Here is a 27,577-nt window from a genome sequence, read left to right as displayed (position 1 = left end):
CTATCTGGGTGAACCCAACAGGAGTAACCACAGTGATGGTCCCAATGCACACAGGACCAGGAAAAAGAGTGAACACACCAATGACTGCTGGGAATATGGAAATCTTAACTACTGTGCTGGCAGGAATATGCTCACATACGCACACCAGCAGATAATAAGTCGGGGACCGAAAGGTTTGTGCTGGGAATTCTAGTCTAGGAAAAAAATAATTACCAGCTTCTTGGTCTTAAAAATGACCACATTTGATCTGGGAAAAAAATGTTAGCTTCAGATCAGGCTGTGACACTGAGTGTGTTAGCAGACTGCAACACAAGACTTTGCCCTAACTTGAAAGGAGCTCAGAGTTCTGAGGGTTGAGAAGAAGCCACCAATATTTTCAAAGGCAAAAACGTGGTTTTTAAAGAAAACACTGAAACTATTTAAAAGTTACCAATTGTGAAACTCGTAGTTCTTCGGGTCAGAGTACATGTCAACTGGCAGACAAGCGCATGCAGCAAAGTGCACGTGTTTGGCAATTTTTTAGTACTCTTTATGAACAACTTCGTTTTCATGGCTTCCCAGTCATGTACCCACACCTCATTCTCATAAGATACACTTTTGTGGTTGTCTGATATGATACAATAGGAGGTCTGAAAATGCAATGAGCAGCAATAAGAAAGAGCCTAATATAGATGGGTAATACAGATGTTTTACATAAAACAACAAAATGATCCAACATGTGTTTAGGTAATGTGTTTGAGGATCGTCTTGTGGGACGAGTTAGTCACATTTGAGTACTCAGGATATTTCATAAAAAAAACGCAAATTGCTTTGTTGAAGTCAGTACAAACTTCTACTTTAAAGTTGTTTAACAAATTACTTTATTTTCAACATGAAACCAGTGCTTTGTGTTCTCACATGCACTGACAAAAAGAAAGAAAATATACGGGGATGAATTAGCTCTAAATTAATAACTGAGGTGTTATTCTAAGAACGTCTAATGCCTTAATATTTTGAAGAAAAAAAAAACTTACATTTTTGAGATGCATTTAGGCTTTTGAAAAAAAATATTCATGCTATTTCTGGGATTTAGCATCATATTCCTTATATTAAACTTTGTCTTACAGACTGTTGGTGTTTTATAACAGATTCATAATATACTGAGGACTGCATGCTGAAAAATTACACATTATTGGCTGGTAAATGAAAGTAAGGGAAGGCTTTCTTTCTCAAAGTGTAGAAAATTCACCCTAGTCTGGCACGTGAAGAACCAACTCTAGCCTAGACTGCAGCTCAAAACATCTTTTTGATTGGGTAAAATCCCACAAACACCTCTTGAGGATAAAACATTGAGATTCAACAAATAGTAAGCTCTTACAGTGAAAACACTGTGTTAGATTTTTTTTTTTCTTACTTATACGACGACCAGCAGGGTGATGAGATGAATGAGCACTTTGCAGTGGTCTCTCTGTGGACTGACGCACGGCAGCGCCACAGTGATTAACTTGTTGATTGCTGAGGTGAGAGGTGTGTACAGCTCTGGGGAATACACTTTCTGAAGTGAGGACTATTGCTTCATCTGCCATGGCTATGAGGCTCAACACTTGTTTTTAACAAAGACTGACTCCATTTTGAGTATTTTCCCTACCCACATACCACACCCCCAGTGCACACAAACACAGGCACAGCACAGTAGAAGCACTCCAAGATACAGTGATGCACCTGAAATAACCATTCATGGCAATGAGTGTGTTAATATTGTGCATGTGCACCAGTACAGTACACCACTGTTAAAATTTTACAACCGTGAGTACATGGTAATATAACAGACTGCAAAAGACTTGCTTTGGGATTCAGAGTGGGGTGAGTTACTGTGGAATGCCACGGTTTGAAGAGGACCCTCAGGAGGAAGTAAGCAGCACAAAGACAGCCAAGCAAGCTTTTATATCCATTTCCTGCATTTAGGCAGTGGGGGTTGGGGCTGATGGGATAAAATATTTAGTTAATGGACAGAATGGAGTTGAATGAGATTACCTCGAGTCAGAGCCCCAGTGCATGGCATAGATTTTAGCCAGATGCCCCCTCAGTGTCCGTCTAGTGCGCATCTGAATTCGGCCAACAGGGTCAATGTTAGCTGTGATCTAAAAAAGGATCAAGATGAGAGAGAAAGTCACCTTGAGACCATCATGTATTAGTCAAAGTATTAAAACCTTCCAACCAAACATCAAGCCGATTGTCTTCATTTAAGTTTCAAAATAATAAATTATGTCAAGTCAACATCATAACAACTATAGCGCTTACCTGAGACAGGGTAGCATCTGCACACGCTTTCCTGGCATCCTGAAAAAAGCAGCCAGTAAAATTAGAACGTCATATTTTATGTGCAAATGGCATGCTTTCATGTTTGGGGGTTCCTTACTTTTAAAGCACTCTGTAAAAAAAATTAACTACACTATAAATGTCTGACATCTTAAATGCACTGGAATGACGACATCCATTTAATAATAGTAAATAATAAGAAACTATGGTGCAATACAAGTGAGATTAATGTAAATCAAGTTTGATTCCTGCTCAGTGGCATCCCACTGCAATGATGCTACTGAGGAACCTGAGCAAGCGTTGGCAGGCAGCTTTAACTTCTTGCCCACAGCAGTCATGTAAAATGTAGTAGAGGCTCAATGCAGAAATACTGTCATCCCACAGCTATTTTTGTTTGCTAGTGTTAGTGGTGCTTACGGTACATTGATTTTGATCATGTGACAATATGCATTACAGTACTGCTACAGGTGATAAAGCCTGTAAAAATGTATTGAAGCACTTTAATAGGACAAACCAAGAAGTACATAACCCCTATTATCACTACTAGTGTAAAACCTGGAGGTCACTGACAAATGTTATTTGGATTTATAAATCTACTTAAAGAAAACAAATGCAGGTTACTTCGGGGACTGAAGGACTTACTCTGATCTGGTTCTTGAGCTGCTCAGCCTCCTGGCGTAACTGATCCAGTTCACTCATTTTCCTCAGCTAATGGTGCGCTTCGCTCCGCCGCCTAGACTCTTGCTGATCTGAAGGAGACAAGCAACGAGATGCTCAACATACATTTCGCATGCTGCTTTTAAAAAAAAAACAAAAAAAAAAAAAACATTATTAACGCAGTCAGTTGTAATACAGTACATGTGAATTAAACATATGGTGCTGACAAATTACTTTGGCTAGTACACAAAATTTACATGTGATTCTGGCCAAAATGGAATTACGTTTTGTCTTCTCTAATGTATTTATGGACATGTTATCATTTTGTTAGTTACAGAAAAGCCGGGGATCACACAGTATCTTTTAAATCCAATCTGTGAGGCCCAGACAAAGTCTCAGGGAATCGCTTTCTAGACAGCTCAAGACTTGTCCTCGCCAGCTTGAAACTGTTACCTAGCAACAAGCACTAGGCAGCTACTTTAGGCTTAAGATAACAATTTTGAGGATGATGCTGAATTTGTTCTCTCTCCCCTCCCAAACGACAGCAAACCCTTGGGCAAACATCTGGCCACAATGAGCAGCTGATAACCATTTCTTCAGAATCAAGGCAAAAATACATTAAAACAAACAAAACAAAAAACAAAAAAAAAAAAAACACTAGGCCATGCAGGCCAAACACATACCCCCTACTGACTGACAAAACGGAGCAAGGATCAAAAGTCCAGATATCAAGAAAGGAACAAGACAGACCAAGAAAGCAGCAGTTTCACTGCACTACTGAAACCCCAAGGTGCTGAGATGATGGGCTGGGACTGACAAAGCTGTCAACGTTCTGGCCTCGGGACTCTAAACTCTCCTCCAATGTCATCCCTGTAATCCTGGGACACAGTTGATTCAGCTCCTCAGCCAAATCCGGTTAAGACAAAACCTGCTGATGATCCTAAAAGCAGTGGCTATCTTGCTGACCCCAATCCTCTGGTTAACACAGACACTTTCACTATCCACAGAAAGATGACAAATTCGACTTCAAAGAAAAATACTATAACAACAATGAACCCTAGCTCAGAAATTCTACACTGACAGAAGATTAACTGAAGTGATACAATCATTGCTACTTTCAGCACCAATAAAAATTTAGGTGCCAACACAAATCAGCAGACCAATTCACCTGCTTAGTGGGGAGGAAAACAAACAAAAAAAAGACCCCATTTCATTGAAATGTGTTATATTTCAATATGAAGTGATTGTCTTCATTAGGGTTTCTCCTATCTTCACTTCAAAAATACAAACTCAAGATTTTATAAAAATTAAATATTTAAAGACAACAACGTAAGCATCATTACTCCCTGGTGTGTCAAACAAGCTAACGAACACTACCATCTGCACTGCAAACACATCTTACCTTCCTGTTTATCTGGGTTTCAGTCCTTTGTCCTAAAGAGTGTCGAGACCTGAATGAACACTTTACCCTTCAGGCGCCTGACATCTTAGTAGCTACCTGTCACCTGATTGGCTAGTGCTGTAAATGGGTCTGCATCTAAGCAAGTCCTCTTAGCCCCCTAATCTTGATAAAAAGGTCTCATGGTAATATCACAGGCTAATTCTTGTCTTCTCTGCACTAACTCTTTAAGTAATCACAGGTAAAGAAACTAAAACTACCAGTGGACTTTTTGCAAAGATATTGCAAGTTCAGATTTTGCAACCTGAGCATAACTAAACTGTAAGACAAGCATTTGAAAAGCGTGAGGGAGACAAAGGATGCATCCCACTGGTTGATAAAGTCTAGGTTATGGTTAGTGGATGCACAACTGGCAACACAGCTGAAGAAAAATCAGTCCAGCTGCGATTAACCTTCCTATAAAGCCTATGAATTATTTAAAAAAAAATTCCCTCCATTTACTTATTCTCATTTTAGTCATTTCTATAAAACCTCATGAAAGATCCAATTCCCTTTAACAGCTATTGCAGTAAAACATGGTGGGCACTGAGTTTAAAAGAAAGGTTTTTAGATTCAATCACTGCTGTTGGATCGTCCTTTTCTGACCCTTAATGTTCTATTTTTTTTGTGTGTGCGTACAAAAGTGTTCTTCCTTTGTTCCTTTACAACAGTCAAACACCATTGTTGTAAATCAATACAATGAGGCACAGATCCTGCCCCCCCCCCAAAGAACAACAAACAAAAAAAACCAAAAAACCCCCCCAAAAAACATACTAGCTCCACTGCTTTCCCATGGCCTAGGAACTTTTGGGGTGAGTCTGCTGTGTGAAACATTGTTGGCTGTTCACACGAGCCTTCTTGCTTCCAAATCATTCACAACATCTATTCTAGCTACAATAATTGTCCAGATTTTAAATGAGCGTAAGACAGAGGACAATCCAGGGGGGAACTCTGGAGCTCTTTGTCAATCTTTAACACATATTCTTAAGCAGTTTCTGAATTAACTTAACTTTGTTCCTGCACATTTTTAGATGGGAACACAGACGATGTAAACATATTAGCCTTTTTTCATAATCATTACAGTGATATTAAATTTCTGCAATCTAAAAAAGGAACCTACAGGTTCAGATTTAAATACATCCATGTAATCTACACAGTATACCGTTTTAGACTACAGATAACATATTACATAAATAATATGCCTGTATGTGTAAAATATAGAGCTGTACAAATATGCTAGAACCATTCAAATGTGCAAAAGCTTGAGTTTAGTCCTGATGTTGCTCTCATGTGAGGCCTACAGCTATTGTCATTTCTTTCTTTGTTTTTAGGGGCTTTCTGTCTTTAGCAAGTGAAACACGTGGAGTTGCCAGAGGTCAGGGGATCAATGTAGCGTGTCATGAACATTTCACGGTTTGATCCTTGAAAATTTTGTGCATGAATGAATTAAAATTTTGGTGTCTGAGCTCCAAAATAACAGCCTCTGAAATGCTAAATTTATTCAAATGGTAGAAATTTATAGAAGTCTATTGGCAAAAACGTAATATCAAGCACTAGTTGAGATTAGAATTAGCATAAAAAAGGTGTGATTCAGAGGACTCTTTTCCCTTTTGCTGGTGGTGGGAGTGTTGAAACCACTGGCAGCCCAACAGATAGAGCCTCGACTTCACTGCCTTCTCTTTCTGCCAGCTATTTTTAGAGAGGTGGTGGGGGAGGAGGAGTAGAAAGAGGAGGAGAGAAGCAGACTTCACATTTTCCAGCCACTCCTATCAGCTCCGACATCTCGAGCACAACACATTGACAAGGAGAGAGGAAGTGTAATTTGACTCCATACACAGAGACTTCATTGGTATTTCTTCTTCCCATACACAATGATCACAAATACAGCATCCATTTTCACAGCATACACATTTATAGGTCTGTATCAGATGTCATCTCTGCTGGCGTTTCATTAAACAGTATAATATCCGATTCCCCCCCCTTTTTAGTTGGTAAGCCTATATCTCAAAACATTTCAAAAATATTTCTTGAGAAGGAACGAATTTGTGGATTTCAGAGAGCAAATTTGAGTTTGCTCAAATTTTGAGTCCGAGTTAAATTTTAAATACAAGAGTTACCTCATTAAAAAGGCCATCATCTTTTTACTCTTGAACATTTTTCCCTTTGTGATTTTTTTGGAAGTGACTATGGCAATATTAAGGAAAAAAAATTTAAAAAAGTTGCTAGTATAATTTATGCCAATGACACTTAACACTAAATACAGAGAAAACTAATCAAAACATCTGATAAATTATCAAGTGTATATCTTAATTAAGACATAACAAAAAAAGTAAGGCATCACAGGTGAAGGGACATGCACAAAATGGTCTAGTGTGAGGTGAGGCAGCAGATTTTGGGGTAGACAAGATAACTCCGTGTGATGACAGTGTCCTCGTGCACAAGGGGATATAGACAAGAGAGGCAAACAGGAGGACAGAGCCAGATTAAACTAATGAGAGTGAACAAGCAGAGGACAATTGGGAGGGTAGCTGCTAATTAACCGCTTGGTAAAGGGGAGCAAGGCCCAATATGCTTCATGGCATCCAGGACTAACAAAGAAAGATTATACCTATCCAGCACTAGGGCTGCACGATTAATCGTTAGAAAATCGCGATCTCGATTCATACTTATGTGCGATCTCATTTCCAAATGACAACGATTTTAAAAAAAACAAACAAAAAACAAAAACACAACAACAACAAAAAAAAACAAACAAAAAACAAAACGACGACTATACCGCATTTTGATCCGGGACGTACTCTGCATGAAAACAAGCGCTCACTCTTCCTGCTCAACAAATGACAAGGGCGGAGCCTTATACCACGTGATACAGAAGCTGTGCCGTGTGATGCTAAAATTAGCAGGGAAAAAACAACGGAGAGCACGTCAGGGATGACGAGAAAGTGACAGGAGAAAATCCGTTCCGGTCAACCACCCAAACATCAATAACGGGAACCTTATACACCGCTTCCCTATACCCGTCGAACTCAAAGAAATTACGGAGGCTATCACTTATCACCTGACCAAAGATTATGGCTCCCATCAACACTGTGCAAAACGAGGGATTTAGGAAAATGATCAACACCCTAGACAAACGCTACACAGTGCCGTCCCGCAACTATTTTTCTATTGTTGCACTACCTGTTCTATACACGCAGTGTCGAGCAACGGTGGAGACGGAATTTCAAGCAGTACATTTTGCGGCAACAACAAAACGTGAGACATTTGTTGTTTTTATGTTTATTTATTGTTTTTATGTTCAGTCTCAACTGTTACGAAGTTGATGTGCAGTTAATAAGTGCAATAAATATTTATACTGGAAAAGAAAATCGTGAGAGAATCGTGATCTCAATTCTAAGCCAAAAAAATCGTGATTCTCATTTTATGCAAAATCGTGCAGCCCTATCCAGCACTGGGTTGGTTTTTTTTAATCTTTCCAAAAGCCAGATATATTCCTATAGACCTCATATTTTCATTCACAAATAAAATGCCAAAAAAGACAAGTGAATCTTATAAATAAAAGACTAATGCACATATAAACAAATAAATAGAAACAATGTGGAAAGCCTGTACACTGGTGCAACAACAAAATACCTCTTCTAATTTCTTAAAAATGAATAAACAGGTATTCCAAATATTTTAAAAAAAAAAAAAAAAAATTATTTTTTACATTTCTAACTCTTGCCCAGCTCGGAGACCAAGACAAAAAGCCATGTATTAGGCACAAAGGCAGGGTGGTGGGCTAAATAATTTACACCCTCCTGCCTCGATACCAGCTGCCCCACCCTTTTATTCCTTCGGGGCTGCTCCCATCTCACTTGTCTGATTGTTCCTGCCAACTTGTCTCAAGGTTTTTTGTTTTTAAATTCTTGACCTTTAATGTGCCTCTTAGGTTGAGGCAGATTTGCTGCTAGTAGAAACAAACCGTATGAGCTGCAGCACGGTATGGATGGGGGCTGCTCTTGCTCGCAAGCCAGTTGGTAGCTGTCTAGCTGTTGCAGTGCCTTAGCTACTGATCATCTGTGTCAGCATGCAGCCTCCACCTTGATACAAATGCATAGATTCTCTAAGCAGGCGTTTCCTTTTTAAGGGTGTTTCCCTAGCTGTGCTCGTCTCTCTCTTCCCTTTGTCAAAACATTTAGCGGATGTGGCGACAGCACACACACACACTTACAAATACACTTGCTCGGTGGTTTCTTCTATTACAATCGTGTTTGCCATTGTCCATTTATGTTTTTGAACCAGGCTATGGAAACAGGTTACTCTGGAAATAATAACTGGCAGCATTATGCTAAAGGTGAATATAAAATCGAAGAAGAAAAAGAAGCAGATCAAAGAGACCGAGGGGAGGGTGGAGATCCAGCAGGAGGCAGTGTGTTGAGAGTTACAACACCAGAGGATAGGCTAGCACTTCACACAGAATTAGGTCAGTCTGACTTAGATTAGACCTGGCCCATGCTCGTAAACAAATAATCAAGACCGAGGATGCAGTGGGACAGGTCACTTGTAACCATCATGTCAGTTTCTGTATTTACTCTTAGCTTGGCAGCCCATGGACCCTTCCATGTGATGTCACAGAGTTATTATTGTAACAGCCATTACATTTAATGTTATGTTAACTGGCACTATAAGACCTACTAGTTTAGAATAGTGTAACCTGGATATGTTTTGTAACTATAATTTACAAATGGCCATTAAACATCCCACATGCAGGACTAAACAAACAGATACAAATTAATATGTGTTATAAAGACTTCTAAAAAAGAAAGAAAAGACCTAAGATTGGGCTAGATTATTTTAGCATCCGCTGAGTCTAATGCTTAAAATCGCAAAGGAAATGTGCCAACCAAGGACTGAATTGTGTGTGGTCCATTTATTTTTCCCTTTTTAAATAATTATGTCTGAATTTTAGTACGTTTCCTACAAAAAGAGAATTTAGTAATGGTGGTGCATGCTGCAGCTATAATTCACACATTTTGCAAACACTTCCCATGCAGGTATGGTAGTTGTGAATAAGGAGGTCACCATTCAATACAAAAATTCTCTAAACGTGTTGTACTCATTTCCTTTGGTACTGTAGGTAGCATATAGGCAACAAGTCTACCAGAACTGAAGACATTTGGCTACAAGTGTTCTAAGTCTGTCCTTAGCTGTTGGAGGAGAAACCACACAGGCAAAAACTATACATGGAAGAATGCAGCTGCCAAGATAGCTCTACTCATTGATAAGTCAGAGTCTATGGAGGGACTTTGCTTTGGAGGGGGGTGGTGGGGTGATGAAAGTATGACAACCGATTCAAAAAGGCAATATACAAACGATATTATCCAGTACTTCAGATGAGGAAAGGAAATATTTTTAGCAAGCATTTAAAAGACTGGCTCCCAAACCTGTTCAAAGAATTTAAGCCGAGTGAACTTCAATTCACAGTAACAACGCCCAAATCCTCAAATCCAACGCCCCAAATCCAACGCCAGGTCCTCAGCACAATATCCAACATGTTTAGTGTGAACTGGACAGAAAGATTAATTAGTCCGATACTCAATATATGTAAGTGGTATTTGACAAATACTAATGAACGTTGTAATTTTACAACATTTGTGTTCACAGTAGAATGTGTAGCTGAGAGCATTAAGACATTTCTTTGCTGCAGTTTTATTCTTACTGGGTGACAATGTTACACTACAGTCAAACAGACTGAAGTGTTTGCATGAAAACACATGCAACATTACGCCAACAACCCATTTCCAGTTATGTGCTTTGCATCATTGTGTTTGCGGATAGTTTTACATTGCTAAAAAAATCACACCTGGTTTAAAAACGCAGGCTGTGTAAAAGAATGTCACCGTTGCTTCTGCACAAGTGTGTGAAACTAAAAATCTGAAAGTTAAAAAAAAAAGGAATATTTTTCCCCCTGAAAATACACACTAAATATGCATATCATACCAAACCTACTCCCCCCGAAAATGTGATTAGATCCCTCTCTGATTTCGACATTTATATCTGGAAGAAAGAAAAAAAAGGTTGTGGTATTTTATCTGGGTTCAAGTCAGAAAACGAAAATGGCAGATGGTTTCCCTAAAACCTGGGGAATGCACTTCTAGGAACAGCAACGGCTTTTAGAAAACTATGTGGAGAGGAGCTACCTTATTTCTTCCTGTCTATTCTTTAAACTTTACAGCATTTAAAACATCCTAAACCTTTGCTGTTTGACATCAAGTTAAGCCATGACAACTGGTTACACTGTAGGAGATGAGCATAATAATTGAGACATGCTTCAAGACTAATGTTAAAGGCTTTGGGCCATATCAGAATGAAAGTAAAAGCAAAACTGAGAATTTTAACGTTCCACAACAGTCAAACATTTGTGTGACTGGTATGTCTACTGAAAAATATTTGAGGATTGTCGCAACTGACTACCATCACAGTACATCTTGATTATTTCTAGAACATTTGTTTCATTTGGATAACCAAAAAACAAAACTTTATGAATACCAATTCAAATACGTATATAACTGTAAAACTTTCTATATTTAAATATGTTATAGTTCAATTTGTTCGAGTATAAAAACAGGCAAAAGATACAGTAAGTGCATGATTTCTAAGTCTTACTGGTGGGCGAGTGCTGTGAGGTAGTGATCCATTGTAAATGTAACTGAAACACAACCAGGTCACAAAGGAAGAAAGGACAAAGGGGGTGATGATGCAGTAACACAAGACATAAGGGAATCGCTCCTGGACATTTTTTAAAAGCTCCACCAATCTCATCCACTTTGTCATTTTCCAACACACCATTCAGCTCTGAGCGGCTTGTTTACAAGGCAGCTACAGCACTGTGGAGCAGGAAGTGATTCCTTCCCCTTCCCTGACTAGCTAGCATCAGTATGAATGAATGCACTATGAAATGGTTTTCACACCGTTGACACGAAATACCAGAGTTTCAATACCATATTATTATTTTTAAGACCATTTCTGTTATTACTGCACTGTTGTAATTTATATGCCACATTCAACTTTCAAGGATTTAATAAAATATATATAACTGTACTGACATCACATTTGATAATTTGACTTGGGAAAAACTAAAGTGAGATTTTTGCATTTTTATGACCATTCATTTTACTTTTACCAATATAGCCCACTGTTTTGTAACAGTAAAGGGACACTCCTTGGTTAACACAAACTGTTAAGCACCTTAAGTGCCTTAGTTTTTAAGTTGTTAATGTTTTCTTTGCCATTACCATTTTTTGAACATACTAGAAAATAAGTCAGAAGGTCATGTAGCATGTTTGAAGTTGAATACAAACATAAACCGCTGAAACATCAGCAGAGTCACTAGGGGAAAGAGGAGAAAACCCCAAAATAAAGTCAAGTGAATAAAATGCTTAAGCAGTTATAGTGAAACCCACGACCAACACAGGACTTGGTACTAGAAAAAAGAAGGGGGAGCATAACCACTTTTTATGTTTACGCAACTAAAATTAACATGAAAGATTAACTGTGGATATTTCTGCACTTTCACTTTATACTGTGCCACTAATGATATAAATTAGATGACGGGGAAAGGTTGACAAGATGGGGATTAGTACTTAAATCACTGTTTGAGAAGGTGGGTTGCAAATCTTTCTGAGTCTCAAGAATGGCTGAACTAAATATGAATAGCCTTGGGCCTCATAACCCATTTTGCTCCAATGAATGTAGAGTAAAGTCCTGAGGCTACAAATGAGTATGCATAAGATGGCACAGTTCTGATTAAGTGAGCAAGTGGAGGTGCAAAAATCAACTGTAAGATTTATTGAAAAGAAAAGAAGTACAGTACACAGACTTCAGTTACCCCAACAGTTTTGGAAATGTACCACAAATTCAACTATTCACTATTATCCATACTTTTTCGCCTCTGAAACACTCATACTGGACGTTAGGGCTGCCACGATTTGTCGACTAGTCACGATTACGTCGACTATCAAAATCGTCGACGACTGATTTAATAGTCGACGCGTCGTTTGAAGCTTTGTAAGATCCCAAAAGACGCAGGAATAAGTAGCAGGATTTAAGAGTGTAATAACGGACTGAAACAGAAGATGGCAGCACTGCATGTACAAGGATGCCAGCTGCCGTTAAACCCTGAAGAAGAAGAAGAAGAAGCAGCTGTGTCCCAGAATTCATAGCGCGGCCCAGCTCAGTTTCCAACAATGGCGGCAGCTAGTTAGTTTTAATATTACTCTTATTATTCTTTCTGGGTCACAAAATAAACGTTTAACATATTTTCAGGCGAGAATGTAGCTATGTAAACCTCAAATGTCGGCTCAGTTTATCAGGACACCACATATTTTCAAAAGCGCTCCGACGTTTTCGGAGACGTCTGTTACCCACTAGCTCGATAGCTAGCCGGGGGCTAGGTCACTAGCGCGGTGAGAACACCGGACTCCCGGCAAATTGTTTTCAAACCCACCGCCGTCTTTCGCTACTCAGGTTAAATATATATGAGTCAGTTAGATAAATTAAAAATGTTGTTGTTTGGCTTTTTTTTTTTTTTTAGTATTTTATTTGTTCCTGAGTAAATCGGTTTGTCTGAGATTAAAGTTATAGTTTTTACACAGCTGAATAAACGTCAAGCAGACAGCTGATTATCAGAAGTGTGAGATGCTGGAGAATATACTCCGTTGTCCTGTTGTATTTTAGATAGCAAGGAGTTTATTAAACTTCACCGAAACAATCTGTAAATTTCATTAAAATTGAATAAACTATCATCTTGTCTTTATTTTTAGTTAGCACCTTAAAAGCTTAAAGCTGTAAGCTAATGATAGTTATATAAGAGCAGATGCTGCTGGTGCAATAAGCTGTAGTTTTACGTCCAGTGGATGATGATCTGATTAGTCGACTAATCGCATAAATAATCGGTGACTAGTCGACTATCAAAATAATCGTTTGTGGCAGCCCTACTGGACGTACACAGACTGATATCCCCACAAACAAGATATTTCTCTATGTATGCTTTAGAATTATAATATGTACCAAGTCCACTAAAGCCAATTTTAGATATCAATTATTTTAAGAAACCCTCCCCCACCAATACTGTCAATGGCACAATGCACCATTTCCTTGCTTCTGTTACTCAAAGTATACTAATCAATGCAATCAAAAAACCAACACTTTATGGAATTTATGTTCTGCATGAGCATTACACTGTGACCAATCTGGAGAAGTGAAGGCTCTGGTAGTGTGAACAAACATCTTACAGACAAATTTTCTATCCAGCTTAATCTCTATAAGATAAAAATGACCACTGCACTACCAACCCATTTTGGGTGGAACTCAAGTTTCTATATCCTGGATTTCTGGCATGTAGACATAAGAATACCATCAATCACAGGGGGATGAACATGTGTGACTCTGCACAGCTGCCAAAAACAGATGGCTTTATGATACATTTCTATGACATGAGATGGAAATCCATAAGCACTCCATGTCTCAGGATGCTATGTCCAACAACATAATTAATTACTAGGTAAGCTATGTTATTTTAAAGCACCCCCCCCCCAACAACAACAAAACACAGTTAAGTTAGTTGAAACTAAATACTAGCCCCATCTACTGCTTTCTTTCAGCCTGAATGCAGCAGTCAAAGTGTTAATCCTCAAGAGCACTTGGAGATTTTTTAAGCTAATTTGGATATGAATGAAATTTTATAAACACACCTTTTTGCATTGTAATAGTTTAGACTAATGTTCGATTATTGGCTCCAACTCCAGCATGATCAGCAATGTCTGAACTGGAAGAAAAAGCTCATCACCACATAACAACCCCACAGCAAACAAACGCTGTGGAGGTGTAATTACAGAGTGATGTTGAATAAAATGCCTAACCTTATTTCATTTGTAGAAAAAAGGTTTGTCTAATATCCTACACTTTGTTTTTTTTAGATCTTGGACAAAATCTAATTGAAATTTCACAAAATAAAAGTCTGAAAACCCCCCCCAAAAAACCCAACAACAGCAACTATGACGTCTGTAATAATTTGTAAAAAATTGTAAAGGAACTATTTTTATTATTATTTTTAATTTGAATCAGCTGAGAAAACTTTAGCATAATTGGCTAGCTGCCAATGTCTGTTGGTAAAGTTACTATTGCAAAAAAAGAAAAAACATCAGTGGGGTAACCCTAACCTTACTGAGTGAACAATCCACTGTTTACTGGAGGTTTGTGGTTTTAGGGTGCAGTGCTGAAAAGGGAAGGGGAAGCCTAAATTTAAAAAAGAAAAGAAAAATCGCAAGGCATAAGAAAACATATTTCCTTTTACAATGATTCATCTTATTTGCACAATCATTACAATGAAAAATTTACAACAATACAACTCAACCAATTACCCAGCCCTACATTTGAGTGTTCTTTATATATGCTGTGTGAACCATCCCTTTTACTGGACACGATTTTGTATGCATGCACCGTCAGTGTGGTTGGCCTGTGCTGGTAATGTCTGATGATAGGGGACATAACATCAATGCGACTGACAGTAGTGTTTAATTGATTGATTAGTGAAACATTCCATGATGCTGTGTGCTCTTTTGCTAGACAGAAAACATTGTTGGTAGAAATAGCAGGCATTTTTCAGACCACATTTCAGAACAAGATGCTCTCAAAAGGCAAACCTAGCCAAAAACAAAACAAAAACTTAATGCACATAAGCTGCTCTGCAATATAACTGATCATTACTAACAAGAAAACAGAATTCTAACATGAGGCTCAACCTTTAAAAAAAAGAAAAAAAAAAAAAAGAAGAAAAAAAAAAGCTATTCCTAATGCTCAGAATTTTTTCTGACAATAGCATCGAGAGGAAAAAAAAATATGCCTGTTAAAAAGATAAGATTGTATATGTCAAGAAAGTTCATGCATTTTAACATTTACTTGCTACAAAGCTGCACAACCATCTTTTCATACTTGGATATAAATGAGTTAATAGTTAATTAAAACTGTAAGGGGGGGGGGAAGGAAAGGGAGGGAAGGTCAGGCTAGCCCAAAGCCAAAAGCATGACTTTATTTAAAGCATAAAATACACTCCTTTGATTGCATTAATAATCACACCCCTCCCCCTGTGTTTTCTCCCCAAGCTTCCAAGAGAGGAACAAGTGTGTGAAGAGTCACATGACAGCTACCCCACTCTTGCTCAAGTGACTGTGGCCTTTCTTGCTTTGAAGAGGAAGAACACTCACTAATAGTAGCTGTCTTTCCCAGTCATCTCGGGATTCAGGTTTAGTCACATTTTCCCTTTGCAGTCAAATATAAGGGCGAGAATGTAAATAGACACAGAGATGGTCTCTATTCAAACCAGATCAGGCGGTGAAATCCACATGCAAAAGACGGCCAGAGTTTGTTATGGGCTTGTGGGAGGGTTACGGTGTAAGTGATGACAGTGATGGCCAGTGTGTGGGTCACCAAGCGGCTCTGGTGCCACTTACTTTGAATATTCAAAACAGTGGCTAAGACCTTTGGGCCAGCGGTGACAAGTTATGTAAGCATAACAGCACCTACAGTCAAACTATACACAAATCTAAACAGTGGGAAAGGCTTAGGAAGAATTTTCGCTGTAATATTGACACTTGGGAGTGCCTGGAGCTATAAAAAAAGACTAAGAATGTTTGCCAAGACACAGATTGAGAAACAAATCTTTATTTGTTACTGCACACCTTTCATAAGTAATCTGTTCTTGCCACTACTTAAAACAATCTTTACTGATAAATCAATTACAGTACCAAATAAACTTTAAATGTTCTTTTATCCAATTGGTGAATGTTATATAACGGATCATGTTCAATATAACTTAAATAATAATAAATTTGTTATGTTTAAAATTTTACAGTTCTGTTAGTGAGGTTAGCAGATGGCAACCTATGTCAATGATTCTGTTAACAAAAATGTATGAGACTTCTGAGAGGAAGATCTGAACTGAATAGAATACTTTGAATTGTATAACCTATAACAATGTAAGGCATTAAAACCAACTCCAATATGCCTTTGATTTATTTATTTATTTTTAAACCATGACTCAAGAAAAGCAAATCATTTTGCGTTTAAGTTGTGATTGTGTTCAGGAAATGTAACATCCTGGTGTAAACCACTGTAGCTGCCACTTTAGGGTAGTGACACTTTTGAGAGAGCTGGCCTGCATTGCCACTAAAGGTAGCAGAACACACACACAAACAAACACAAAAATGTTCAGTTTGCAGTCTTAAAATTCATTTTTTAAATTGCCTTTTAAATTATAACTGAGTGTCCAGTAGTGTGTTTCCAATGATGGGCAAAAAAAAACAAACAAGAAAAAACAAAAAAACAAAACAGATGTTTGATATAAGTTACAAGTGCTACATTAGATAAGGCACTGGATTACCTGTGACCTGTTTCTGTACATAAAACAGGAAACTGGACTCTGGATGACATGGAATTTGCTTCATGTTGCCATCGCAGTTCTTAACGCAAACATTTTCTACATGTTGACAGTTTTCTCTGCTATGCATCAGTCACATTAATTATGGCAATACATTTAGATGCATAGCTCACTGAAAATACCTGGCAAGCAGCTGTACTAGCAGGGCGAGTAGCACAGAACAGATCTGGGTTTTGTGTATAAACAATCAACGACTACCGTACTTACTTCCTGGGCCATTACCAAGTACTACAACTTGAGCAGGGACTTTTTAGACAGGAAAATTGGCTCAGAAACTGAATATAAACCTAGGTTCCTCCAGATGACATGCGGGTAAAAGGCCCAAGTTTCAAAAAGGCTTTAATGGCTGATGAAAAATTCCTGCAACTAGAAAAGGCTAAAATTTTCCTCTTTGAACTATTCGAGGAACTTTTAATGCAGATGTTTTTGATTCTACTGTTGGGCTCCCTCACTATAAACCTTGCTGTGGTAAAGAGGGAAAGCCCTGCTGTTGTTGTGGGTGTGCTGGCATTTGCACTCAGTGCCAAGTTTCATAATCTTTGTGAATAGCTCTAAAATTTGAATTTGGAAGTTGTACATTGTAGCCTTGAGACTTCTATTAACACTTAGTGTTAATGTATGCCTGCATCTGTGCTCATATGTATATGGCTGAAACACATGTGTGGTGTGCATGCAATTAATAGTTAGATAACTTGCACCAGTGGATGCTAAGAAACTTATTATCTTCTGAAAGATATTGTTAGAACAAAGCTGTACTAGCACAGCGATCCCATCACAGTCTTTAGCTGCACATTTGCTTATGGATGATCAACACACCCTGATGAAACTGCGCTTGTGCTGCTTTCAGGAGCTGTATTACACAAAGAAGAAGAAAGGATTTAGATTGCTCAACCAACAAGACCTATGAGTATAGTAATGAAGGCATACTGCAGAGGCTGCGACTAATGGTCTTTTAAAATTAATATTCACAAATAATGTCGCTGATAAAGTCACTATTGTGGATGAAGAGAAATACTTATTCAAGAGCTTGGCATAGTACAATGGATAACTCAAGTTCCACGCCCATACTGTTGAGTATTTTTCCATCAACTCTTACATGAAACTGTCTGTGTTAGAAACCAGAACCCCAAAATGCTTCGCAGAAAACTGATTTGTTGTGGCTTGTAACCAACAGTTAAATGGCATGCTACCAATTTTCCTTAAAGGAAACATTTTACACAGACCCCGTTAAATGTGTCATGATTCCTTTTTATTTTGAAGAAACTGAGATGAATATACAGGCACAGTGAAGTTTTAAGTCAGATATAGGTAGATAGAAATGTAGGGTTGTTATGCAACAGGAAATAATTATTTACCCAAAAATTGCATCTTCAATTAAGTGCAAATAATGCATTATTTCGTTCTTATCTTGAATCTGAAACTCAAACTTTACATAATGTATCCTACGCTTTCTATCAAGCATTGTAGTATACCTGAATTTGCATTTGCACAACTAAGCCTTTTTGTAGTAATACTTGTGTGGCTGTTGGAAAACATCTGAAGTTGGATCAGGCTACAGTAGTTGTATACTTATAACTCCATAACTATATAAAAAAAAAAAAAAAGGGGGGGCAGTTTTTCTCACTTTTTTTATTTTAAAAAACTATCATAAATTTGTACAGAATTTAGGAAACAAAATTTCAGTTTTGCAGCAGTACTGTGACTACTTGAATAACACTTGCAATGGCCATGCTAAACAGGACCAGTCCACTGGAAAACAGTGAAAAAGCCATTACAAAGTCGGAAGAGTTCCCCACTCAATAAAACCAAAACTCCTGAACATTCAGCCATTACCCATCAGCTACAACAATCAGGGAATTGCTCAAAAGCATTATATATCCTATATTAACAGGATATAAAATTATCTTGTTTATTAACATGCAAAAAACTTGGGGCTGATATGCATAACTCTAACTACTGAACCAAGGCAATTTCATTTCAATGCAGGCCTTTTATTTCAGTCTAGATGTGATAGGGCTTTACTGACTAAATGTATTGATTACCAACCATAAATGTTATTAAAGAACCATTATTAAACATGTTCTGTGGCACTGAATTGGGACTGGTATATATTCATACTACAGATCTATTAGGAACCTCAATAGAAAAGTTATGTTGTCATGGTGTTCACACTCACTGCTACAATTCTGGATTGAACCAGCTTGTCTGAAGCAGGTTTAAGTTTGCATGTTCTCCCTGGTCTTGTGTGGGTTTACTCCAGGGGCTCTGGGTTCTTCCCACAGTCCAGCACCATTAATGCTATACTAATCTGTGAGTGCATGCGTCTTTTCATTGAGTAAAAGAAAACAAAAACTAACAACAACAAAAAAAACAAAAACAAAACCTGAACCTACCAGATGCAAACCAAAGATGTGGAGACTGTCACTAACTAAGAAATCATAATATACCATAATGGTCAATGAGACAAAACCACCACCACGTTGGATCCAACCACTCTTGCTTTTTGGTCTCTTGGAGCCACAAGTATATAAAATTTGCATCATTTTGGTCTGGTCAGAAGTTACGTTACAGCCAAGGCTGTCACAAACATACAACACATCTTGCGAGTTCAGGTATCCAACACTTGAATGAAAAAGGTATTTTATCAAAGAGAGGGTAGAGGGGTAATCCTGTGAAGGTATCAATCACTTGTATGTACTTATATGTACGCCCATATTTATTTGGCCCCTCAGCACATCTGCTTTTTACAGTGGACAGTGAAAAGCAGGATCATGCCTGATGTGAAAAAAATAAAAATAAATAAGCACTATCACTAACCAAAGCCACATAATCCCAAAGACTGAAATCCACATATCTAAGAATTTAATCCCATTCATATACAGTACTCCCAGATTAAATGAGGGAAAAAATAAACTGGATGACAATCCCCCCCCACCCACCCACCCAAATCCCAGGCCAACAGGATAATTATTCAGGTTTTAAACACATGGTCATTATCTTGTGGTGCTACTCACTCACAGCTAAGCTACTGACAAGCTACACTGTGCACAAACTCAGTCTCAAACAGACAATTCTGCAATTAATGCTTTTAGGCAGACCTGTCGTATATGACTTGTTTCAAGGCAAAGTCATCAATAAAATGCTGGAGAAATTCATGCAGCTTTTTCTATTGCTTTCCAACAGGGCCAAAGAAAAACAGTGTTGGATATATTCAGGGTGCCAATATAGAGTGGGTCACATCCAGGTCATGTGAGCTGATTAACAATAAATAGAACAATGTTTTATGCTTGGTTTGATAACTGGATGCTTTTGGGCGTGCATACAGGTTGCGCTTAACCCAAAAGTGCTACAGATAAAACCTTAACTATTCACAGTATACTGTTCTGCATAAACTTCCTCTTTTATTTGTAGTTTATTACAGGTCTGGCCACAAGCCTAGAAAACCAGACCACTTCATACAAAAACAAATGCCATAGATTTCTCCCAAACTTAACTTCCATCAAATCAGTTGTGAGGTATGATGTGATTAGTATGAAGAGATTAGAACTGGAAGTTTTGGATCAGTGTTAAAATAAATCTAATTGTGACTAAGAAATGAATAGGCATGATTAAAAACAAATAGACAAAATGTGTCTGATATACAGGCACACAGAAACAGAATAAGTTTTGGAAATAAGCAGAATACCTGTTACTGCAACAATAACAAAATGTGAAAGAAATAACTTAAAAATCTAAAGAAGCCATTACATCTTTCTCTCTTTAAATTATGTAATCTGTTCTATCACATCCCTAAGCAGCTGTGAGGATTGAGAAGAAACATCCCATTCCCTAAGGTGTGGTTAAAAAATTCTAAAAAGGAAAATAAGTATAATATTAAAATCTAAATAAAAAATACATTTCATATACAGTATTTAAAGATATAATGTAATTTTCAGATCCCCTGATGTTCAGGTTCACAGTCAAGATGTACAACACCCCTTCCCCACCATGTTGTCCTGTAAGTGAGGTGCACATACTGGATTAATCTGACCAGGAATGCTATGAGAATGAAAACGTTTTTAATGAAAATACATTCTGCACATTTTTAGAATGAGGATAATCAATGAGATCTAGCTTGCCAAGCCTAAACCCATCCGATGCTCGGCAGCTGCCTCTCTCTGTCTGAGAAAAAGCGGTGATGAAAAAGGCTTTGAACGCCATCTTGTTCATTGCAGCTGCTTGGGCCCTGAATACAGGAACCCATTCATTCGAGGAGGCGGAGGGAGGGGGCACACTGGCAAAATGAATTCATCTTTGTGAGCCATTAAAAACGGCTAGCTCTCTTAAGAAACACCACCAATTTTCCTAAAACGGTTGAAAATAGTCTACGTGCGGTCACGGATTTTTCTAATGCAGTATCTCAATACTGCTGGCCTCAAAAGTCCGTATAAGCGCCAGGCTTCATATAGCTCGTCTCGGTGCTGTCGGAGGCGCACAGCACAGCTTCCTGCGACAGCACGTCCAACCTCGCCGCTGAACCCACTTACGAAACATTTCCCGCCGCTAAATACAACTGTTCCAATTCATTTATATCTTAACCCTCTACGACAGTGTGCCGACTGGGATATGCTGCTTCACCTTTGAGGAAGCATGCCCGTTTTCCGGGCTAGAGCTTGAGATACTATGGAGCGGCGCGGCCCGGCTGGGCACGGTTACTGTAGCTGCTAACAACTTGCACTGCAACGGAGCCGTGATTGAGATAAACAGATTGTCTAATTGGATCTCGTCAATCTTGTTTCCACGCCGTTAAAAGAAGAAGTCTAAAATCAACCTAACTGTGTTCAACCTAACTGACGCTGGGTTAACTCTCATGAAACTAAAATGGCTATGGCCACAATCAGATCCACAGCCGTGCCTGCCCTTTTCCTCGCGATCATACAGCGGCCCTACGGCTTGGTAATCGATGCAAATTCATATTACTTTAACGCGCTGAGCATTATAACGAAAGGCCAAGCTGAAGAACTGGGTGGCTGACTGTTGATTAAACGTGGAATTTGTTAACATATCTGTGCCATACAGTTGCCATCATCTCCGGCGGTTTAGTTTCGATTCACTCACATAAATGCTTTTAGTTCAACTACCCCGTTTTAACATAGCTTTGCAAGTAACTGTGTTTAATTTTTGTTACATTATGTAAATAACAGTAAATGTTGCCTCTAAAATACAACCAACGTGCTTAAAAATCATAAATCAGCAACAGCACCAGTGTTCAAATTCATTATGGATACAGGCATGTTGTCGTCGCTGCCATATTCGTAATTCACACACCCAGATGATCCATACCAGGCTGCAAACGTAGGCTGTGGCCACTGCTGGCTTACTTGTATGGACTGGCTAGGGAATAGTGGGGGTGGTAGTGATTCTGTTGGTGAAGTAGCCATTTTTAGACTCCCTTCGTTGTCAGTTTCATGATGCTACGAATTTGCAGTATGTGTAGTGGTAAATCCAAAATCTGCTCACGCCCGTTTCAGTTGTGTAAGTTTGAGAAGTAGCATTGTGTTTCTTCTTAAACAGCTGGCCAAGGGTTCATCAACAATAAACTGATAGTAGCAAGTGTGCCACCAATTAGCCTATCAGGTAATCCCAGGCTACCCTATAGAGGAAATATGTGGGGGGAAAGGGCCCTTTAAGAGCTTAAAAATGCTGGTAACAACTGATAAATTTTACATCCCGATTGCTGAGGGAAAAATTGCTACTTAAGTAAAGTTGAAGCAGGTTAACGCAGGTAGCTAATTTCTTCAACGAGAGCGAAAGATACCCGGACGTTGGAGAGGGGGTGCGGGCTAACTTAACGAGCTGTCACAATTCACCCTGCTAATTAAGGTTAGCATTGGCCATTAACTCCAACATTGCCGGACAAAGCCATTAGATATATATTATTTGGTTAAACGACACTTTGTTTGAGAAACTTAACCAGTGACCCCCACTCACCGTCTTGGCAGAAACGTCTAGCTAGCTGCAGCTAACTCTAACGAAGGAGCCACTCAACCCAGTTTAACCCTTTTCGTTCCCCGTCCCTGCTTGGCAGCTAGTGAACTGCAGACTTACTGTATTTCCTGAAGCGCATTTTCAAATATCAATACATTTCCTTACCCGCTTTCAATCAAGGGTATCCGTTGTTTATATCACATTGACTGGAAACAGCAAACTCTTGCCTCTCCTCTCTCCGCCCAGGCGCTCAGATTTAGCTTGTTTAGCCACCGAGGAGCGGCACTCCCCGAACCCAGTTTTTGACCCGCCGAGGGGGGAGACACACCGGCACAGAGGCGCAGAGACAAGACTGTGTTCACCCAGACAAGGCGTGTCAGAGTCCCGGTTTAACGTTCCTCCGTCTCAACACAAATTCCAACTCAAAGCAAAAAAAATCCCTTCTCGTCTTTCCCACCGTCGTCGTCCCTCTTTTTCTTCCTTCACGCCAGGATCTCAGTCGCTTCTTCCTCCGGCCATCAAACAGCAGAGATGGGCGCGGTAACCCTGCATTCAGGTCTGGGAAACCCCACGTTACGGCAGCGTCACAACGCACGGCGGAGGGGTCGGCGACCACTTCAGATCAGGAAATGCTGCCATCTTTGGTATCTCCAACGTACCTAGAGGGAAGTTTACCTGCTAAAACACTGCTTTTAATTCTAAAACTCGATTAATGTGAAAACTTAAGATAAAATTGGAAAAGCGAATGAGAGTTTTCGAAACCAAGGCAAGGCTGAATAGTGATTTTCACCCTAAGAGAATGCAGCTGCTGAAAGGTACATGGAAAGTTGTGGGGCAACTAAAGAGTGTACATAAAGAGAAACGAAAGTACTTTGGAAAAAAGTAACATTTGAAAATGTCATAAAACAACAACAACATACATTTCGAGTGAATTTAAAACACTACAGTTGGAAGCAAAAGAGAAAGTTAACTAAAAGAAATGACTGAAAGATTAACCAGGCTTCAGATGATGTCTAAAGGGATTATTTTCTAAAAGCTATAAACAATACAAATAATCTTAGATTTATTGGCGAAAAAATGATGATTGAAAATTTATGTAATTACATATACCTTTCATAATAACTGATGTGTTGTTGAAGTAGAAAACAAAATATAGCATGATGGATATATAATGGCTAAAAGACCAGTTACACTTATAATAATAATGGATTGCATTTATACTTACTGGTCTTACTGGTAATAACGTAAATGCTAACTTAAGGCGATTAGGCATTAACAGCAATACAGCAGTGTTTATCTGGCAGGGCGAACAACCAACTACACGCCAGGCCATGCTTGTACCAGAGGATCTGTCACTTTGGAATACAAACTTGTACAGATTATTAGTTGCTTTATACTGAAAACTGACCACAAATTAATGGATACATTTTAGCAATAACATAAGTGACTATTGTATTCACTGCTATGTTGTTATACACAATGAGCAATGTAAAAAGTTCAAATAAATGTGCCCCTGGCATTTTATTAGACCGGATGCATATCCAAAAGTGTCATGTATTTGCAATATGAAAATGTTATCAAATTCCATTGAAATCTGACCTTCATGCCAGTAAAGCAGCTAGTGTTTCGAATGAACAACACGCTTTCATTTGCAATCCAAAACAGGCAAATGTTATGTTTACTTTCCTGCTAGCGTGCGTGACTAAGTACATATCACGATTTTGCTACACCAACATCTGATGTTTATATATGTTTAACATGTACATTTGACCCTGTATTTTTTTGTGTGTTTAACAAAAACTAAGTATCAAGTAATATGTTCTCTTCTGCTGATCTATCAGTAATGTCTTATGGTTAGTATAAGCTGGTCCTGGAAAAAATCTTGTTGACAAATTATATTCTCTGGGTATTAACTTCACCACAATTATATAAACTGAAATCATTGGGGGTTTGCTTTCTGCTCAGTGCTTATGGGTGGGCCATCACTGCAGCACAGAGATGACTTGATCGTTATCACCAGTAGTCTAGGTAGAGTGCTCAGAAGAGGGGGTTAATGCTCAGCGGGTTAAGGCGTTACTTGGAGACGTGGAACACTTTGTCGTCCTCTGAGACAACAAAGTGTGCACGGGCTCGGTCCGACAGGGGAAGACAACAGCTACTGTTACTTGGCTTGTAAGAGAAATGTTCCCTAGAGAGAGCTACTCTCTCTGTTTGTGCCAGATCTGTTTAGTGCTGTCTTTTCAAATGCACATTAAGTTCAGTTTAAATTCAGTTTAATTAAAATGTGAGCTGGACAAATGTGTGCATGTGTCACATTCATTCTGAAACACTGATGTATACTTTTACATAAAAACAGACTCTTTTGTATGAATGAGCTGATGGAGTTAGAAATGTTATAAGAGTAGTTGTGTCTATTAAAAAAATCAGTAAATATGCTCTTTAAAAATGTGAATTTCCACTAGTGTGTGTATTTGATTCCATCTCACTTTTGTAAACCCTAAAACCTGTGGTGGCGGGACAGGCCTGCTGTTCTGTGTGTACACTTTCTGCTCTCTGAGCACACATTAATTTCACAATTTCACCAAAGTAACCATGCAGTATTGTATAGAGATGTGATTTAAAACCCACCAAAAGCTTTCCTTCAAGTTCATAGGTGTACAAAAGGGCGATATTGGTATTAATTGTTATCTTAAGGTTATGGATTTGATATCTTCATTTAGATTTCTTTTTATGTAATAAAACGCATTGGCAAAGAGGACTGTCTGTCAGGTAGTGTTCAGGGTGTGGGATTCCACTGGGACTCATCTACCCAAGTTAATGCTGCTGAGATTTAGTTGCCCCTGGATACACCCCTGCCTGTCTCTGCATATATGTGTTGTGAAGCTTCTTTAGTAGTGCTTCAGAGCACCCAGGGGAGAAAGCTTATTGTCTGCATTCAGCCTTTTGATGAGGCGAACAGTCCAAAGCTGGATGTGCTTTCTGTTTCAAAACTAATTCTAATTTAATTGGGATAAATTGGACATGGTAAACAGTGCTGATAAGTGCAAGGATTGACAAATAATAGACATTTTAGTGTATTATGAAGGCATGAATTTGCCTTTAAAGCCCATTAGAAACACCTGTTAAAGTGGTTACAAATAACTTCTGTGGTGTTTTAATGTAGTCTAAATTGTAATTAAGGACAGAGTGATCTGTCCTGCTTCTGATTTGATTAAAAACAAAAAGTCACATTCATTAACAGACAAAGAGGGACACATGAACTCCACCCGTTAGCAGAGCAGGGACTGTAAGTAGCACTATCCCACAGTATTAACAAGAGATCATAGGAGAAATCAGATTAGAAAAAGAGGCAAAATAACAACACAAATATTGCCTAATATGATCTCATGCATTTCATAAAACGGGTGACATTACATGAGGCTAAGCTCATAATGACCTTGCTTTTTATAGGCAGGTTGGGGTACAGTAATCTGATTTAGCATAATCTCTTACAATCTCTGATAAATGCTTACAGCATGTATCTCTCAGAGAGGGCAAATCCTATTGGTCCACTGTGAGGCATTACTGACATCTGCTGTTCACATACAAAGGGCCTGCACTTCACACTGTACAACATCCTGTGTAGTTTATCAAGAGAGAGCTTGACTTGACTGTAACAGAGCAACTGACCGATGTGAGTGTTGATTATTCATACTGCACTGAGCCCGTTTACCTGCGTCTCAACTAGCACTGATTTTGAAATCCCGTGGATGCATATAGTAAGTGTTCGTGTATATTTCACAAATGAAGTCTGTGAAGTCTAAAGTGGAGAAAATGTTTGCAGGGTTTGTGCGATCTACTAGCCTAGCCGCAGGACAAACCAGGCACCTGCTATGGATTAGGTCTGAAATATACACAGCATTTAATAATTAAAGAATCAGTGAGCAAATCATAGCTAGTGCACTAATATCAACACTGATATTATTACTTGTGTGCTCAGGCACGGCATTCACCCGCACAAAGACACATATTACTATTAAGATGGATAATTACTTGGACAATTTCCAAAAAATAATGAATGAACGGTTAAAATATCTGGCTACAAGTATTTGATACACTGTTGGTGGATAAATGTTTAAAACACATTGCCAAAGAGCCGACTTAAACATTGACAATTTAACTGCATGAAGATGTTATTGTATTAGAAGAGCTGGTGGGAGTTGGTGCTCTGCAGTAAATCAAACCTGTAATCTGATCGTCTTTGACTGACCAGCCATCCTGATGCAAAATGAGTTTACTTGCTCTTCCTCTTCCAGAAAATAGAACCGCCTGTCATTAAGTTTAAAGTTGGTCGAAGATTCAGGTTTTCTTCGGTCTACATTCTTTTTTATCATGACATGTTTTAATTTTGTGCCTCAAAATTGACAAAACCCACCATCTAATATATTTATATTTGATATTCTGTTGCATATATAAATATCTGCGCCCTTTGCAGCTATTACAGCTTCAATTTTTTGGGAAGGCTTTCCACAAGGTTTAATTGATCCTAAAGGTGATCTGTGGGGTTGGGTGAAGGCCAGTCAAGTACTTCCACACCAAACTCGCTCATCCATGTCTTCATGGACCATGCTTTTGTGCACTGGTGCACAGCCATGTTGGAACAGGAAGGGCCATCCCCAAACTGTTACCGCAAAGTTGTGCGGTAACAGTAGCAACAAATGTCTTGGTGTGGTGATATAAGGCAGGAGCTGATCAGTCAT

At 38.6% G+C, this 27,577-nt stretch overlaps 1 protein-coding gene across 3 annotated transcripts in view; it reads right to left on the bottom strand.

The window, feature by feature from the left end:
- Positions 1 to 23,384, bottom strand: part of gnb1a (guanine nucleotide binding protein (G protein), beta polypeptide 1a) — a 31,735-nt gene extending 8,351 nt beyond the window's left edge. Inside the window, exons 1-4 of one of the 3 annotated variants that reach the window (XM_085261064.1) lie at positions 23,004 to 23,384; positions 2,941 to 3,047; positions 2,281 to 2,319; positions 2,014 to 2,120 (exon numbers count right to left, since the gene is read on the bottom strand). In XM_085261064.1, coding sequence (XP_085117190.1) covers positions 2,014 to 2,120; positions 2,281 to 2,319; positions 2,941 to 2,997 — 203 coding nt within the window. In that variant the 5' untranslated portion in view covers positions 2,998 to 3,047; positions 23,004 to 23,384. Of the gene's footprint in view, positions 1 to 2,013; positions 2,121 to 2,280; positions 2,320 to 2,940; positions 3,048 to 3,638; positions 3,795 to 4,357; positions 4,482 to 23,003 lie in introns of those variants that run through there. The other 2 variants (XM_085261063.1, XM_085261065.1) reach the window with 2 other exon arrangements.
- Between the last annotated feature and the right edge of the window lie 4,193 nt (positions 23,385 to 27,577).

This window comes from Mchenga conophoros, linkage group LG20, assembly GCF_057382185.1.
Source record: "Mchenga conophoros isolate Kocher_MC1m ecotype Shallow Benthic linkage group LG20, M_conophoros_male_GT1.1, whole genome shotgun sequence".
In the NCBI taxonomy this organism is placed as follows: domain Eukaryota; kingdom Metazoa; phylum Chordata; class Actinopteri; order Cichliformes; family Cichlidae; genus Mchenga; species Mchenga conophoros.
This window is presented reverse-complemented; position numbering and strand designations above follow the sequence as displayed.